Genomic DNA, 18,960 nt, shown 5'->3' on the forward strand with positions numbered 1-18,960 from the left:
TACCATATTAATAAGTTATAACTTACCTTAGTATATTCAATATTCACCTATTTTATTACCATTTATTTGAATTACCTATACTATACTAATTATGGTACTTTTTCATGCCTATACCGATATATTATATAGCTATGCGAATTCCCTTTATTTTTTACAATAATTACCTTAAGTCAATTTTATTAATTTTGTAAATTGTATACCTATATCCCTATTATATAGCTATGCGAATTCCCTTTATTTTTTACAATAATTACCTTAAGTCAATTTTATTAATTTTGTAAATTGTATACCTATATCCTAAGAACTAATCAATTAATCAAAAGATATATAAATTATATATATAAATAAATTATATTTGAAAGTAAATACTATAAATATATACCTACAAAATGAAATAAGAGGTTTTATTCATTATCTACTTGTAAAGTTTAAGTAGTTGTGATGCACGACAAGACCAGAAATGGATTTTGTCTCGTCTCTTAATAAAAAGACTAGGTAGAATTTCTCGTCATATACATAGGTAAAATACTTGAGTGATTAATTACAAAGGTAGATGTAAGTAGCGACGTATAAAATTATTCATGTTCTACACATCTACACCCTCGATTTTGACAAAATAGCTAATCAGCTATTAAATAATTCAAGACACTTCGCTTCTTATGTATTTTTTGTTATTTTTATTTGAGCACAAAATTCAAACGAAATGATAGTTCTACCTACCTGTCTCCAAACTACCTCCTTTCAAGACTCTTCGCTTCTTATGTATTTTTTGTTATTTTTATTTGAGCACAAAATTCAAACGAAATGATAGTTCTACCTACCTGTCTCCAAACTACCTACTTATCCATCCTACAGTTCTTCGACCTATCGAAATTCAATCTCCCACATCTTGATGTATTTACTCTCACACCCTCTCTTTCAGGGCCGTATTTTTTTCTCCTTTACTGTAGACCAGACTCCCGCACCATTGACCCTAGCCTATACCCTGCACCATCAACCCTAGCCTAGACGCTGGACCATCGACCCTTGCCGCTTTTGCCGATTTATTCAGCGTATTTTTGGGTGGTATAATAAAAGAGAAGTTAGTCAGGTTTGTCATAAAACTCGCAGCAGTTAGTGATCGAACCCAGAACCTTGTAAAGGTAGATCTCTTACCTCGGCTGAATTTTGTTCGGCTTCCGTGTCCTCATACTTCACGCTGGAACTCCCTAGAAAATGATGACTATTGAGGGCTTTGGCAGATTTGAAGCCCTCCTTGCAGATGTCACACATGTAGCCATTCGTAGACTTGGGCAGGGGCGATTCCTGGTCAAACGGGGCTAAGGTACCAGGGCCCATGTCTGTGAACCTGAGTGGGTTGGGGTCAAGAGGGTCCTGTTCTCTGGACGGGGCCGGTTTGTTGGACAGGTCTTCGATGGTGTAATCATCCGCCATGGTGGGCTAAGGTACCAGGGCCCATGTCTGTGAAGCTGAGTGGGTTGGGGTCAAGAGGGTCCTGTTCTCTGGACGGGGCCGGTTTGTTGGACAGGTCTTCGATGGTGTAATCATCCGCCATGGGTGACTGTGAAAGAATAGGAAGGAGGGTAAAGGCCCGTTCCCATTTGTCTTCTTCGTCTTTTCCTGTGTACAGACGGGGTTAGCGTTTTTTGTCAGCCTCTCAATCAGCCTTAACTAGGGTGATTGCTTTGGGCTGACATTTGGTTTTGGCTACACAAATTTTACGAGTGGATTCGCACTCAACCTTTGCTCTTTCTTTAGCAAAAGGGAAATTCAGGCTGGTATACTCCCTGTTTAAAGTCCCTTAGCCTGATTCATAATACCACCTACCTATCTAAATTGTTTCACTTTTCAAGTTTTGCATTTTCTATTAATCAGTTGTCGGTACTATTTCTGATAGACCTTAATTCAAATTCTTCATCTACATAGGCGAATCTCTAGAAGGGAGAGCATATATTGGTTAACTTATTGAATCATACAAATAAGGTAGAACCTAGCAATGTATACTTTTACATAATAGCACTGAAACTCAGAGCTCTTTTTTTCTCTGGAGGAATAAAGGTCTAGAACAATGCCATTCAAAGGCGAATCTCTACACAAGGTATATTCTATTCTAGGCAGGATAAACAAGGTATATTCTATTCTATCTCTTACCAAGTGAAACTTGAGGTTGTTGACGGTTTTGAAGTGCGTCTCACACAGGAAGCAGGACATGTTGATTCGCTGAAAATGTCGCTCTTCATGTCTGGCCAAATGTCCTGAAATCAAGTACAAGTATTATTTTATACCTTTCTTAAAGTTTCTTTCCAGTCATCCTAGTTAGCTTGGTTGGTAGCGCGTCTGCCTTGTAAACGCTAGGCCGTGGGTTCTATTCCGCCCGGCCCGGATTTTATCCGAAATGGATAATGTCAGTTCTTGGAACGGCTGACTTTCTACTATCCTGTCTTCCTTCTCTCTTCGATTTCGGGACTATAAGTCCCTGGCAGGTGCAGCTCCCTCTATCAAACCTCTTCGGTTGATAATGTTGATATCGAATTCCAGGAAATTCTTTTGAGAAAAGTCGCCGAGTATTATTTTATACCTTTCTTAAAGTGTCTTTCCAGTCACCCTAGTTAGCTTGGTTGGTAGCGCGTCTGCCTTGTAAACGTTAGGCCGTGGGTTCTATTCCGCCCGGCCCGGATTTTATCCGAAATGGATAATGTCAGTTCTCGGAACGGCTGACTTTCTACTATCCTGTCTTCCTTCTCTCTTCGATTTCGGGACTATAAGACCCTGGCAGGTGCAGCTCCCTCTATCAAACCTCTTCGGTTGATAATGTTGATATCGAATTCCAGGAAATTCTTTTGAGAAAAGTCGCCCATACATGTGGGTACATACCTACGTTACATATTGGATTTTCGAGTATGAGGATTTTCCTTTTCCTTTCAAGGTTTGTAACCAACCTTTAGATGGTCATCATCTACAGAGCCTTCCATTTCAAGTTGTATGAAGGTTGATTGATAAAAGATTGGTTCCATAATAGGCTCAATGCTGATCTCAAAGATAGAGGTGTGAGCAGTGGACAAAATGTGGCTGGAAAACTGGAAGAAAATGAAGCAGAATGGAAAAAAAGGGTGAAATAAAATAGAATATGTTCCAGGAAATTAAGTATTTTGAGAAAAGTCACCCATGTACGTATATGTAGGTATGTGGGTACATAAGTACATCAAGGATCCATTCTCGACTGAAACCGCACATTGCCTCGACAACATAGATTCACCTCTTCACCTCGTCGATCGACGGAGTTGTCTATGAGTGGACAGCTGGATACATTTTCGTTTGTTTTGATTTTGTTGTTTTCTTTTCGTGTTTGGTCGAATGATTTCTTTTTTCTTTTCGTATTTTTTTTTTTGTGTCTGTATTTCCACTATAAAAGATAAAACCTACATAGATGAATACACCCTATATATCTCTACATTGTAGATGGATAGACAATAAGTACATAGGCACTTGACATTTGATAATATCACAGTTATATTATAACAAGATACAAGAAAATAAAATAGAATATGTTCCAGAAAATTAAGTATTTTGAGAAAAGTCACCCATGTACGTATAGGTATGTGGGTACATAAGTACATCAAGGATCCATTCTTGACTGAAACCGCACATTGCCTCGACAACATAGATTCACCTCTTCACCTCGTCGATCGACGGAGTTGTCTATGTCTGGACAGCTGGATACATTGTCGACTTTGGTCTTTACACCTTGTTTAGAATGCGAGAAAAAAGGGACTTTTCAGTCTCATTCTGGCAGGATAAACAAGGTATATTCAATTCATCTACATAGCTAATACCTACCTGAATAATAGGTATAATTTAACTGTTCTCAAGTTTTTTGTAATTAATAATAAATATCTTAAAACACTAGAATTGACTTCAGACTCCCAAAATTTGGCATCCGTCCCCTATATCACTGTTTCTACTCTCACCCCTCCCCCCTCGACAAAATCCTGGATACGGCCCTGCTCTCTTTACTCTCTCTCTCTCTCAACAAGGTATATTCTATTCTATTCTATCTCTTACCAAGTGAAACTTGAGGTTGTTGACGGTTTTGAAGTGCGTCTCACACAGGAAGCAGGACATGTTGATTCATTGACTAGAGCACTAAAGCAACCTGCGTGGCCGAGTGGGTATCACACTAGGCTTGTACACCGGAGGTGCCGGGTTCTTTCCAGTGGAAATTAATTGCAAAGGAGGCACTTAGTAATGCTGTGATATCCACAAAAGTTGTAAAAAAAGTCTGCTTTATCACAAATAAATTTCCCAGACTCCCAAAATTTGGCATCCCTCCCCTATATCACTGTTTCTACTCTCACCCCTCCCCCCTCGACAAAATCCTGGATACGGCCCTGCTCTCTTTACTCTCTCTCTCTCTCTCTCTCTCTCTCTCTCTCACTCCCTTTCTTCACTCTCTCACGGACTTTCAATGTTTATTTTTAATCTTTTTCTACAGAATGCAGTCACACCTGTTACAAAGGTTAACGTGGTTATTGCTTACAGAAGCTACCTCAGAACTAACTTGGTGTGTCACTATAGCACTTATCTACTACTTACGTATACCCTTTATATGCGTGGATAAAATGTAGGTAGGTACTCTTGTCCAGGTATAAATATTAACCCGTGAGTACACGCGTTAAAAATCCGAACGTCAGTACACGCGTGTAGAGAAAAAATCTCACACCTGGTTTTGCTTTGTAGCAGGTATAAATATTAGGAAGGTATGTACTCATATGTACCCACTAGATATAGGTAGGTAGGGACACAGGAAGGCTAGATAGGAAGGTAGTTACATAGGTGAGTAAACCTTTTTTCCTCAGCTCTTTTTTATGAAGCCAAATGTAATAAATTCAAAGCTTTTCAGCAGGAGGGGAATATGACGCATTGCATAAGCAGAATAATTACAGGCGTTCATACAATATATGCGCACTTTCCAGGTAAAGATGGTACAAAGGTTGTAGAACGCTAGACTGCTTAACAAAAATTTACTGTCTTTAATAAAACTACTTTTCCGTCTACTTTTGACAATACAGGAGGTATCTACTTGTTAGGTGGTCGTTGCTGTTCTTGATCTCTAGATTATCAAGATGCAAAAGTCTACATTTTGCATTTGGTTGAATGCAAAGTATGAACTTTGGCTGGCAAGTGTGGGGTTTAACAACCCAATTCAGGGACCCCTGAGTGTAATAATATGTATACTAGACATATTTGCCCAAAATTTGGAGCATCCAGCCCCCCCTCCAAGTATGTAAGTCACCGTTTGGGTTCTGCCCCTCCCCCTCGCTAAAATCCTGGATGCGACCTGCAACGACCTACTTTTAGGAACCTACTTGGTCGAATTTGAACAATTCTAAGGCCAGCCACTCACTATCAGGTGTAATGTAGCGGTGTAGCTGCACCGACGAGGGTTGATGGTCTCTTACCAAGATTACCTGGCCCATCCCAAACCGTAGTCAACCATCATGAGGACCTGTGCTTTTCATTTGAGCATGATAAACCCTTTGTAACCTCCAGCTAGACAGGCTGGTTAGAGTTTGGCTGCTCTGATCCCTATTTATAGTCTCACAGCAAGACACTGGTCTGCTCCCTGTTTAAGGTCCTCCAACCAGAGTGATACCCACTCAGCCCCGGTGGTTGTTCATGACGATTAATATCTATTTACCTTGAGCGTTTCATATTGTGAACGGAGGATTCCATAGAGGAGGGATCCTTGTGTTGGGGGTACTCGACATACAGAAGAGGGTTGCCTTTGGACACGCCTCCCTTGAGCAGTAGATCGCTCAGGTAGGCGATAAACTCGTCGTAGTCATGGGGCTGCCGAGGTTCTATCGGGGCGTCGAAAATGTTGTTCAGCTCCGAATTCGTGTCTTCGTCTGGAAACAGAAGGGTGGATAGATGAATTAAGGTGAAGATGGAAATACTTACATTATCAAAGGACAAGGACGACGGAAATGGATGAGGTGATGAAGATGGGAATGATAGAATAGAATCCCATACCAATAAAAAGTGGTGCTATAATTGTTTAAAAGAAGGGACTACCTACTTGCCCTAATTTTCAAGTTAAAAATAATCACTATACTCATACCATTGTTTATCCTGTTAGGACCTGGAACAAGACTGAAAAGTTCATGAATTCCATTGCTCAATTACCTAGTGGGTATTGGCTATTGGATAAGATGCTCTCCTGATTAGCGGATTTCACAGGTTTCAAATGTTTCAATCTCAACTTTGCTTTTCCTCTGTGATCCGTCGAGAACTGGTGTATTCAAAGTGCTGGAGATGTTGGGTCAAGAACCTTTGTTTAGAGGCATTAAAAAGACGGAAAAAATTGTGCAAAAAAGAAAAGAGCTAGATCTATCTTTAAACTTACGATAGATGGGCTGATATTCTTCCAGTGACGTGGGAAGTGTAGCAATTTGGTTGAAACAATAGATAACAATAATTGACAAGGTAGACGTCAATCCCAAATGTCGTACCATGCTAGATTGCATCACCGACCTGTAACATATAATAAGGATACAAAAAGGTTATAACACCATTATAACCACCGGAAAAATTCAAAAGAAAAAAAAAAAAAATCCCCTTAAGTCTTTGAGGGAAAAGAGGTAGGTAAGAATTCCGCCCCGGCGGATTTTATTCTCAACAGAAAAGGTGCGTTCTCGGAACGGCTGACTTTCTCCTATCCAGTCTTTCTTCTCCCTTCGCTTTAGGGATGATAGGGATAGGGCAGTTACAGTTCCCTCTGTGAAACCTCTAAAAAATAATAATAATAAAAAAAAAAATCATCTGCTATGTCGCCATAACGAATGAGCTTTTCAGCTTTTCAAGAATATGTGAAGACTTGAACTCCCTACAATATTGGCATTATTACCAACTATTGCCATTTCCCCTCTACAGTAAGAGTAAATCCATCACCATAATCACAAACAAAGAAAGTTTTGCAGGATTTCTCTTTTCATAAAGTAGGTATACGGAACAAAGTTCTGTATTCATAGCTTGTAAAAATGTAAACAAAAGGATTTCCAGCTCCACCATAAGTTTGGGTAGATATGGCGTCTTCTTCTTTATCTACTCCTCTTTCTCCTCCTTTTTCTTTCTTCTACTCCTACTCCTCCCCCTCCTCCTCTTCATTCTTCTTCTTCTTGTTGTTGTTCTTCTCCTTCTTCTACTCCTCCTCCTCCTTCTATTCGTTTCGAACATTGGCGACCATCGTGGCAAATAACTTTGTTGACGGCTATGTTGAAAAGTCTCAGTGGTTGTTTTAGATATGCAACCCTCTGTCAAACATCTTAAAAGTAACCATGTCTTCAGGGTCTTCAGCCATGACATTTTTCTTCTTTCAGGTCCTCTTTTACGACTTTGACTAGACACTGTCCCTCGGAAAATAGCTTTTAGGAGAATAGCTTTATACCTACTTTGTGTCATTCTCATTAAATGAAAAAGAAATTTTCTTATTACGTGTCCAAGTCCATTTCAACATCAACATACGAGTAGATGACGCATACTATGTGAAATCGTAAAAACAGGATGCAAATGGGGCATGCAGGACGGGCCAAAATAGCTCAAAGTTTTAAATAACATGGAAGGAAATGATCACCAAAGAAAGTTTGATTAAAAATACAAGAAAATAGAATCACAGAGGAAAAGGGAACCAGAATTTAATGACAGTCGTGCAGGGTAATGACTGTAATGTGGTAATGAGGAACAAAGATATCTCACAGAAGACGAGACATAAAAATGTCATTCGGATTTGTATCTGAAAGTTTTGAAAAGGTTTGGGACAAGGTTCCATCACCTTTCAGTATCAGTAAGGTACTTATAAGTCTTATTCAAGATATCAGAAGTCACAGGCCTCAAGGGAAATCAAAACACTTTTATTATCACATTTCTCGTCAAAAGAGGAAAAAGCCGGTCTCCTATTTATTACACGCTACATTAACCCCTCGTTACCCCCTCGTCTCCTCTTGTACCCCCTAAATGGTAATGGTGTCTTTTAGTACTTTTACAGTCTTGTTCCTCTTATTTTCCCCCTTTTGATCACCCATTTCCCTTACCTTTCCTTCAGGATATCAAGGAGGGGGAAAGAAGGGAAGAAGAGGGAGAGGATGGCGGATATGGAGAGAGAAAGAAAAGGGGTTAAAAGGATAAATGTGGGAAATATGGAGGGAAATAAAAATATGGGAGGAGGAAAAGAAGGAGAGCTATGGGGAAAAGGAAGAGAAAGAGAGAGGAAAAGATAGATGTACATAAGCACTAGATATTAGGAGTTGGTACCTAGTGGTACCTACACTGAGAAAAACAAGGGTGGCAGGGTGCCACAAGTATAATAAGGTGGAAGAACTCTATTGTTGGGTTACTTTCCCTAATTTAGACTGTTGGAATGCTAGATTATAGTGTCGAGCTTCCCGATTAGAGTGCTGGAACCCAGTAGTTTTTTTTTCTCTCAGTGCACCTACTCAGTATTTAGTACATACCTGTAAGGGAACGAAAAATTTCAAAACATTTAATACTTGGCAAAGCACCTACCTAGTACATACCCTTGGTAACAAACAAAAAAAGTGTTTTCCAATTTACACTGATTTTGTGATGTTTACTTTGTAGTCCAGAGTAAACACGACACACTTAATGATGAGAGAGAATTGTTACCTATTAAATTACCTGAAGATAACCCAGAAGGTGCTTCGAGCTTCGACCCATGACAAATCTTCATAATATTAATCTCCTCCTTCTGTTGGATATTATTTATTTCTTCCTTCGTTTTCATTACTTACGTCGACCAGCTCATTATTTATCATTTTTAATAGATTTAAGATGTTTTTCTCTTGATAAATTAGAACTCATAAAACTAGGTATGGTGGAAACTTGAAAGGATAATAAAAACACACGAAAGAAGAAAAAAAAGGTGTTTCTCTCCTCATTCTTTTTTTTACAATAATAACTTATGATGATAATGATAAATAATTAGAATATTTTATTAGATTATTAGAATTAAATATAGAATAAATAATATCATATATGTATTACCTAATCATAAGAATAATTGAGAAGGTAATTTAGAATAATATTAATCTGATAAATTTTATATAAATCTTTTATGAAAAACAAAGTCTAAATTTCAGATTTCAATTTTATTAGAAAATAAATAGAGATGAAATTTCCTAAACAGATATCATTTAAAAACCTTTTTCTCAAAGGTATGTAGATGGGTACGATTTGTACCTTGGCAGGAAGACGCCAGAAATACAATCATCTAAATAACTTGAAACCATAGGTAGTCCATTTTATAAAGATTAATTTAATAACAAATAACTAACTTTGGAATAGAATGGAGGAAGAACAATGAGCTTTCTCAGGAAATTAGACAGGATCTCAGGAAGTTATTAAAATTATTTCTGCCTTTTTTTTAAAGCAAAATAATAAAAGGAAAATAAAAACAACAATATCAAAAGTTTTGTAGAGAGGTAAATCTATTGTAGACGAGGTGGATTTATCCCTTGGAATTTCGAATTTTCGATATAATATTTTTTTTACCTCATACAGTTTATAGGTATGTACGTACCTGCATAAATATTTAGGTACTGGAATGCTTACCCACCTAAAAAAAAAAAAAAAAAAAAAAAAAAAAAAAAATTTTTAAAAAGTATTCTCATCCCTCGGCTGTCTTTCTGAGCTCTTTCTTTCACGAAAGACAACATAAATTAATTTGAAAAGCGAAGTTGAAACAAGATAATGAAATTTTTTATTGGAGTTTTTCAACTGTGCAGAGCCAATAGGGATTTTTAAAGTCCCCTTATGGGCTGGAAGTTAAATAATGCAGATCTTCAATTCTCATGAGGATGATATGTGACAATACCATGATTTAAGGAACAAATCAGCCCAAGTGTTCTGTCCTTACGAGGCTAAGTGCCGGGGATCGAGTCCACGACCACCGGTAAGCAAGCTTAATGTGATAACCAATGTTGTTGTTGTAGCGGTGTAGCTGCACCGACGAGGGTTGATGTTCTCTTGCCAAGATTACCTGGCCCATCCCAAACCGTAGTCAACCATCATGAGGACCTGTGCTTTTCATTTCAGCATGATAAACCCTTTGTAACCTCCAGCTAGACAGGCTGGTTAGGGTTTGGCTGCTCTGATCCCTATTTATAGTCTCACAGCAAGACATGGGTCTGCTCCCGTTTAAGGTCCTCCAAATACCCACTCAGCCCCGGTGGTTGTTCATGACGACTAATATCTATTTACCTTGAGCGTTTCATATTGTGAACGGAGGATTCCATAGAGGAAGGGTCCTTGTGTTGGGGGTACTCGACATACAGAAGGGGGTTGCCTTTGGACACGCCCCCCTTGAGCAGTAGATCGCTCAGGTAGGCGATAAACTCGTCGTAGTCATGGGGCTGCCGAGGTTCTATCGGGGCGTCGAAAATGTTGTTCAGCTCCGAATTTGTGTCTTCGTCTGGAAACAGAAGGGTGGAGAGATGAATTAAGGTGAAGATGGAAATACTTACATTATCAAAGGACAAGGACGACGGAAATGGATGAGGTGATGAAGATGGGAATGATAGAATAGAATCCCACACCAATAAAAAGTGGTGCTAAAATTGTTTAAAAGAAGGGACTACTTGCCCTAATTTTACAGTTTAAAATAATCACTATACTTATACCATTGTTTATCCTGTTAGGACCTGGAACAAGACTGAAAAGTTCATGAATTCCATTGCTCAATTACCTAGTGGGTATTGGCTATTGGATAAGATGCTTTCCTGATTAGCGGATTTCACAGGTTTCAAATGTTTCAATCTCAACTTTGCTTTTCCTCTGTGATCGTCGAGAACTGGTGCATTCAAAGTGCTGGAGATGTTGGGTCAAGAACCTTTGTTTAGAGGCATTAAAAAGACGGAAAAAATTGTGCAAAAAAGAAAAGAGCTAGATCTATCTTTAAACTTACGATAGATGGGCTGATATTCTTCCAGTGACGTGGGAAGTGTAGCAATTTGGTTGAAACAATAGATAACAATAATTGACAAGGTAGACGTCAATCCCAAATGTCGTACCATGCTAGATTGCATCACCGACCTGTAACATATAATAAGGATACAAAAAGGTTATAACACCATTATAACCACCGGAAAAATTCAAAAGAAAAAAAAAAAAAATCCCCTTAAGTCTTTGAGGGAAAAGAGGGAGGTAAGAATTCCGCCCCGGCGGATTTTATTCTCAACAGAAAAGGTGCGTTCTCGGAACGGCTGACTTTCTCCTATCCAGTCTTTCTTCTTCCGCCCCGGCGGATTTTATTCTCAACAGAAAAGGTGCGTTCTCGGAACGGCTGACTTTCTCCTATCCAGTCTTTCTTCTCCCTTCGCTTTAGGGATGATAGGGATAGGGCAGTTACAGTTCCCTCTGTGAAACCTCTAAAAAATAATAATAATAAAAAAAAAAATCATCTGCTATGTCGCCATAACGAATGAGCTTTTCAGCTTTTCAAGAATATGTGCAATTTTTCACCACCAATTTTATTACATTCTATTTTTCCCTAGCTATACATAGATGTACAACAATTCCAAATGTTTACTTTTGTATTACATTATGTAAGGGGGGAATCTGTAGAATGCAATGAGAAAGTAAGAATGTGGGTCCAAATTTTCAAAATCTCCGAGAAGTCCAATTTATTTTTCTCTTATTGTAGCAATAAACAATCTAGCACCTAGGTACAGAGATCTGAGAATATTTTCTATACGTCATATTTCCTCCATACTCCCGTTAAAAGTTGCTCCACACACAAATAACTCAGCAAAATAAATATCATTATGCAAATTCAAATCGGTCTGGTTTTCAATGTAACTCAGTGACTTTGTGAAGGCTCATTCTAACCATGGGTTGTATGGAAAACGGATATGCGTTTACCATACAGCCCAATAGATAAGAGAACTTGTTTAGCCTGCTGGGGTAAAGGGATTAAATTTTTCAGTCCTATTCGGGCAAGATAAGGAAGGTATATTTCTACCTTTATATTATAGGTACTCGTAACTACCTAAGTAGGTATTAGCTCTTTGAACAAAAAAGTCTAGTTAGCTTGAAGTTTAGCGCGTCTGCCTTGTAAGGGCTATGTTGCAGATTCAATTTCCACCAGGGCGAACTTCTTGGAACAGCTGGCTTTCTCCTACCTGTCCTCGTTTTTCCTTGAAATAGTTTACTTTATTTTTAACAACAATAACTTCAGTATTCAATAAAAAATATAGAAGCTCCCAAGACTTCTGGCAGGACGTCGGTTGTTACATTTCCCTCTATCAAAACCACTTACTATAATCAGATATTTACCAAATCTGTCATGACGTTGTCCTTAGTACCGTCAGTGTCTCTAGGGTAGGCGGGTTCCTGCTCATAGTAGGACTGGGGGTAAGGATACAAGGTGGGGTAAGGGAATCCGAATCTAAACCCCTGCAAATATGGAGGAAGAAGAAATTTGAAGAAAGTCCCGAATTCAATATCGACCATTGGCATCGAAAAAAACCCCTACAGTCCGTTCACACTGCACGAAACGAATTTCCCTTCGTCAAGATTTTTTTTTTTTTTTTTTTTTTTTTCGGCGAATACCTACCTACACCTACATAATTCAGTAGTGTGTTCACATTGCCAACGATGAAAAATTGTAACTTAGGTAGGTATTGTTATTGTTGTCTATGTTATCTCGTTTGTTTTGATTTTGTTGTTTTCTTTTCGTGTTTGGTCGAATGATTTCTTTTTTCTTTTCTTATTTTTTTTTGTGTTTGTATTTCCACTATAAAAGATAAAACCTACATAGATGAATACACCCTACATATCTCTACATTGTAGATGGATAGACAATAAGTACATAGGCACTTGACATTTGATAATATCACAGTTATATTATAACAAGATACAAGATCAAAGGATTTTTTTTTGTTCCACAATAACAAATAATTGATTGTTAAATGTAGGTATGTGAGTGATTGTTGAGTATACCTTCCTAGTACCTATGTACCTCTCCCACATGTAGAAATTCGAGTAGGATTTCTGAAGTCTAAAAAGTGGAAATTCAACCTACGAGTAGGTAGATACTTTCTGTAAACGACTGTAAGTGCGCGTCCACATAATCCACATCGAGGACCATCGACCCTTGCCTAGACACTGCACCATTGACCCTAGCCTACACCCTGCACTATTGACCCTAGCCCACACCCTGCACCATCGACCCTAGTCTAGACGCTAAACCATCGACCCTAGCCTAGGCCCTGCATCATTGACCCTAGCCTAGATACTGCACAATAGACCCTAGCTTAGACCCTACACCATTGACCCTAGCCTATACCCTGCACCATCAACCCTAGCCTAAACGCTGGACCATCGACCCTTGCCGCTTTTGCTGATTTATTCAGCGTATTTTTGGGTGGTATAATAAAAGAGAAGTCAGTCAGGTTTGTCATAAAACTCGCAGCAGTTAGTGATCGAACTCGGAACCTTGTAAAGGTAGATCTCTTACCTCGGCTGAATTTTGTTCGGCTTCCGTGTCCTCATACTTCACGCTGGAACTCCCTAGAAAATAACAGGATAGGGAAAACAGTAGATCAATAAAAACTAGATCCGGGTAAGTCTATACTGAATAGGTCAGATGTCACCTATTCAAATAAGAACCACGCAAAACGTTGCTTAACCTCAGTGATCCGTCGGCAGTTAGATTCAACGTGCTGATGCCCGCCAGCTCAGACCGTCTGACAGACCGCGGTCTGAGTGTCAGTGGTGGGCATTCTGTTACTGGCTGAGGAGGTATTCCTAACCCTGTGGTATTTATGGATTTTAGTCAACTCAAAATTGGAATCCCTCGTTTAAAGTGAACAAACAAATTTGGCCTCCGTTTTGGAATTCGGCCAGATAAAATCTGATTTAGTAAAATCTTTGAGCATTGAATAAAAGGCCAGATAAAATCCGACCAATTGGTATCTAACTATCTACAGATTAGAAAACCCCTGATGAACAGCGTGTACTAACCTTTTTCGCCGGACATTGCGAAAATGAACAGGCCGATATTTTGAAATGAAGAAAACAGTAGTGCACGAAAATCAAAGAAACCACTAAATTATTCAAAAATTCACGACTGGCTACAAATTTTACAGGAGCACACTGTCCTTGAGAAAAATCCAAATGAAATGAATGCTGGAATATCGAACACACTTTTTTGTGCAGATTAAAACGAAATCTTGAAAAAATTGGCTAAAAACTGAAAAAAATAGGTAGGTAGGTATAAGCACTATGCAGTGATTTTACTGTTCTGCTGAAAACATATTTCCTTTCTAAACAAAGAGATGAAAATTATTTTGAGGAATGTCAAGGTCATTTGAAGGACAAAGCGATTGGCCGAGTTGCTGACATACGAGGCGATTTGTTGTAGAGAGCGATTCTACCCAGCAGTCGAGTTTCTTGTATTCGTTGGTTTTCTGATCCTTTCAAGCTTCATGTGCCATATCGCCCGTTATCCTTACGAGGCGTAGTTTATCCCGGAAGGAGCAATTTTAAGATAAAGATATTCTACGGTTAAGAAGGTATGTACTCATATGTACGCACTAGATATAGGTAGGTAGGGACATAGGAAGGCTAGATAGGAAGGTACCTACTTACATAGGTGAGTAAACCTTTTTTCCTCAGCTCTTTTTTATGAAAGCCAAATGTGATAAATTCAAAGCTTTTCAGCAGGAGGGACGTATGACGCATTGCATAAGCAGAATAATTACAGGCGTTCATACAATTGATGTGTACTTTCCAGGTAAAGATGGTACAAAGGTTGTAGAAAGCTAGACTGCTTAGCAAAAATTTACTGTCTTTAATAACTACCTACCTTTCCGTCTAATTTAACGATGGATTAATTTGACAATACAGGAGGTATCTACTTGTTAGGTGGTAGTTGCTGTTGTTGATCTCTAGATTATCAAGATACAAAAGTCCACATTTTGCATTTGGTTGAATGCAAAGTATGAACTTTGGCTGGCAAGTGTGGGGTTTAACAACCCAATTCAGGGACCCCTTGAGTGTAATAATATGTATACTAGAAATATTTGCCCAAAATTTGGAGCATCCAGTCCCCCCCCCCCAAGTAGGTAAGTCACCGTTTGGGTTCTGCCCCTCCCCCTTGCTAAAATCCTGGATGCGACCTGCAACGACCTACTTTTAGGTACCTACTTGGTCGAGTTTGAACAATTCTAAGGCCAGCCACTCACTATCAGGTGTAAGGTATACCTGATCAGGTGTGCCTGTCAGGTCTACCTGAGTGAGTGGCTGGTCTAACTCACCTGGGGTGTTAAATTTCTTGGTGCAGAATTTACACTGGAACATTCTATCATTCCCATCCTCAACATGAATGGTAGCTCGATGACTATTGAGGGCTTTGGCAGATTTGAAGCCCTCCTTGCAGATGTCACACATGTAGCCATTCGTAGACTTGGGCAGGGGCGATTCCTGGTCAAACGGGGCTAAGGTACCAGGGCCCATGTCTGTGAACCTGAGTGGGTTGGGGTCAAGAGGGTCCTGTTCTCTGGACGGGGCCGGTTTGTTGGACAGGTCTTCGATGGTGTAATCATCCGCCATGGGTGACTGTGAAAGAATAGGAAGGAGGGTAAAGGCCCGTTCCCATTTGTCTTCTTCGTCTTTTCCTGTGTACAGACGGGGTTAGCGTTTTTCGTCAGCCTCTCAATCAGCCTTAACTAGGGTGATTGCTTTGGGCTGACATTTGGTTTTGGCTACACAAATTTTACAAGTGGATTCGCACTCAACCTTTGCTCTTTCTTTAGCAAAAGGGAAATTCAGGCTGGTATACTCCCTGTTTAAAGTCCCTTAGCCTGATAGTGAGTGTAGCTGGCCTTATTGGGTCGTTTCCCCTGCTCTGAGACAGTCACTGGACTGGGCTTCCGACACCATAGTGTAAGTACTTACCACTGGTCTCTCGACAAACCCATTCAAATATGGATTTGCAAACGGTTCCAAAGGCGTGAAAAATGATTGGAGATAATTACAGTAGGCGTCATAGGAAGGTATTTGAGACCCTGAGGTAGGAGGTGTGAAGTTATCCATGGAGGATGTCTTGGAATCCTGATGGTCAAGTGAAGATGGGGATGGAATGAATACCATGTATTGTTATTTTATTATTGCTGCATGTATTATTTATATTATTTAGGTATCAACCTATCAATATAGGAGACCTTGATTGAAGACTCAGTGACTTTGTGAAGGCTCATTCTAACCATTGGTTGTATGGAAAACGAATATGCGTTTACCATACAACCCAATAGATAAGAGACCTTGTTTAGCCTGCTGGGGTAAAGGGATTAAATTTTTCAGTCCTATTCGGGCAAGATAAGGAAGGTATATTTCTATTGCTCAAGTACCTTTATATTATAGGTACTCGTAACTACCTAAGTAGGTATTAGCTCTTTGAACAAAAAAGTCTAGTTAGCTTGAGGTTTAGCGCGTCTGCCTTGTAAGGGCTATGTTGCGGATTCAATTTCCGCCAGGGCGAACTTCTTGGAACAGCTGGCTATCCTGTCCTCGTTTTTCCTTGAAATAGTTTACTTTATTTTTAACAATAACTTCAGTATTCAACAAGTATAGAAGCTCCTTAAGACTTCTGGCAGGACGTCGGTTGTTACATTTCCCTCTATCAAAACCACTTACTATAATCAGATATTTACCAAATCTGTCATGACGTTTCCTCCTCCAATCCAAGGAAAGCAGCCTACAAAAATACCTATCAGTCCCTTTGTATCATTGTATTCGATACAATACAGTACCTAACATTAATAAAAATCATAACACTTAATTATCTATTAAATCCAAATGGAGTCCACTCATCCACTCATTGTTGGCGATCTCAGCCAAACTCGACCTTCTTTGTTTGTGGGAATTACTTTCGACGGCCGATAAACCGGATGTTGGTGAAGATGGACGTGGCTGGCCGTTTCCGATTGCAGAAGTTGACGGTGCGGCCGTTAGCGCCTTCCCTGGCTTCGTGGAGGGCCACCAATAGTTGTACGACGTCCTCACGGCTAGGGGTACACATGTAGACGTCCGGCTCATAACCGTGGCCGTTTTGACGTTTCCAAGGATACTTCCGGTAGTACCTGTCACAGATACAATCAGAGACAGTTTTCATTTGGAATCCGTCGATTACGGGACAAACGGGAACGTCAGCCTCTCAATCAGCCTTAACTAGGGTGATTGCTTTGGGCTGACATTTGGTTTTGGCTACACAAATTTTACAAGTGGATTCGCACTCAACCTTTGCTCTTTCTTTAGCAAAAGGGAAATTCAGGCTGGTATACTCCCTGTTTAAAGTCCCTTAGCCTGATTAAACGGGAAGAAAGTTCAGTTTAGGGGATAAAGATGTGTGAAGAGTGAGTGATTTTAGAAAAGCCAAATACTAAAACATCTTAAACCTAAAACATCTAACTTCAACTCCTTATACCTATTAGGGAGTTCTGACTCATTGACTGAGTAGTCCACTGAAAAGTGTATAAGAAGTATTTTTTTTTTCAACTAGTGTCCTGCTCTTCAATTATCCTTGCAAGGATCCTGAAGAGTAGGTACTCTCAATCAAGGATTCTTTTTCTTTTTTTGCAAAGGAAACTGCAGTATCCCCCAAACATATCCCCAAAGAATACGCAATTCCTTGGTGTGTATGTGACAGCACTTGGAACAGACATTCTTATTTATTACCTACCTACTCATTGTAAGGGAAAGTCAAACTAATTTATTTGTTTAATTTCAAGTCCTTCTAGTAGGTAGGTCACTAGTTACTAGAGCAAACGGGAAGAAAGTTCAGTTTAGGGGATAAAGATGTGTGAAGAGTGAGTGATTTTAGAAAAGCCAAATACCTACTAAAACATCTTAAACCTAAAACATCCAACTTCAATTCCTTATACCTATTAGGGAGTTCTGACTCATTGACTGAGTAGTCCACTGAAAAGTGTATAAGAAGTATATATTTTTTTATTATTTTTTTTTTTTTTTCAACTAGTGCCCTGCTCTTCAATACTTCAATTATCCTTGCAAGGATCCTGAAGAGTAGGTACTCTCAATCAAGGATTCTTTTTCTTTTTTGCAAAAGAAACTGCAGTATCCCCCAAACATATCCCCAAAGAATACGAAATTCCTTGGTGTGTATGTGACAGCACTTGGAACAGACATTCTTATTTATTACAGACCTACCTACTCATTGTAAGGGAAAGTCAAACTAATTTATTTGTTTAATTTCAAGTCCTTCTAGTAGGTAGGTCACTAGTTACTAGAGGAGGTTTAGATGTTTCCTACTTGGAGTATTCTTATCACGTTTTAAAATGAGCAATATTTTTTCACTTCTCATCCCTTGGCTGTTTTTCTGAGCTCTTTCTTTCACGAAAGACAAAATAAATTAATTTGAAAAGCGAAGTTGAAACAAGATAATGAAATTTTTTATTGGAGTTTTTTCAACTGTGCAGAGCCAATAGGGATTTTTAAAGTCCCTTTATGGGCTGGAAGTTAAATAATGCAGATCTTCAATTCTCATGAGGATGAGATGTGACAATACAATGATTTAAGGAACATATCAGCCCAAGTGTTCTGTCCTTACGAGGCTAAGTGCCGGGGATCGAGTCCACGACCACCGGTAAGCAAGCTTAATGTGATAACCAATGGGGGGAAAAGGCTAATAGCATGTTGAATGCACCAGATCCCAATGAATCTCAACCAATGAAGCAACGCTGTACGGGGTTAGCATACAGACAGTTAAAAAAAAGACCTTCAATTCGATTTTCAACCATGCCACTGGTGTTCCTGCTCTTGTATTAATCTTGACTCGTATGGAATTTGTTCCGGTTGAACAGGTCTGAGTAGATATGTATGTGCTCGCCACTAGGGTGCCAAAGGAAACAATTTATACATCATGAG

General features: G+C 39.2%; 2 protein-coding genes across 2 annotated transcripts; both read right to left on the bottom strand.

Annotated features, from left to right (window-relative positions):
* Window positions 1-1,871: 1,871 nt before the first annotated feature.
* Window positions 1,872-16,743, bottom strand: LOC103514386 (zinc finger protein 319-like). Its single transcript, XM_008479261.1, has 5 exons — window positions 16,728-16,743; window positions 15,973-16,128; window positions 15,333-15,633; window positions 2,152-2,255; window positions 1,872-1,934 (listed from the first exon to the last, which is right to left on the bottom strand). Exons 1-5 carry the CDS (start codon window positions 16,737-16,739, stop codon window positions 1,872-1,874), a joined length of 636 nt encoding a protein of 211 aa, XP_008477483.1. The 5' UTR covers window positions 16,740-16,743.
* A 46-nt stretch (window positions 16,744-16,789) lies between these two features.
* On the bottom strand, window positions 16,790-17,188 carry LOC113469394. Its single transcript, XM_026827055.1, has one exon. The coding sequence runs from the start codon at window positions 17,186-17,188 to the stop codon at window positions 16,940-16,942; it is 249 nt and encodes an 82-aa protein (XP_026682856.1). The 3' UTR covers window positions 16,790-16,939.
* Window positions 17,189-18,960: the final 1,772 nt, after the last annotated feature.

Source organism: Diaphorina citri, unplaced genomic scaffold (assembly GCF_000475195.1).
Source record: "Diaphorina citri unplaced genomic scaffold, Diaci psyllid genome assembly version 1.1 scaffold43, whole genome shotgun sequence".
Classification (NCBI taxonomy): Eukaryota; Metazoa; Arthropoda; class Insecta; order Hemiptera; family Psyllidae; genus Diaphorina; species Diaphorina citri.

Coding starts and splice junctions, on each gene's coding strand:
- LOC103514386 (XM_008479261.1), bottom strand. Junction 2,256..15,332: donor CAAGAAATTTAACACCCCAG/GTGAGTTAGACC, acceptor ACTTGATTTCAG/GACATTTGGCCAGACATGAA. Junction 1,935..2,151: donor ACAACCTCAAGTTTCACTTG/GTAAGAGATAGA, acceptor TCTCCCTTCTAG/AGATTCGCCTATGTAGATGA.
- LOC113469394 (XM_026827055.1), bottom strand. CDS start 17,188: ATGAAAACTGTCTCTGATTGTATCTGTGACAGGTACTACCGGAAGTAT.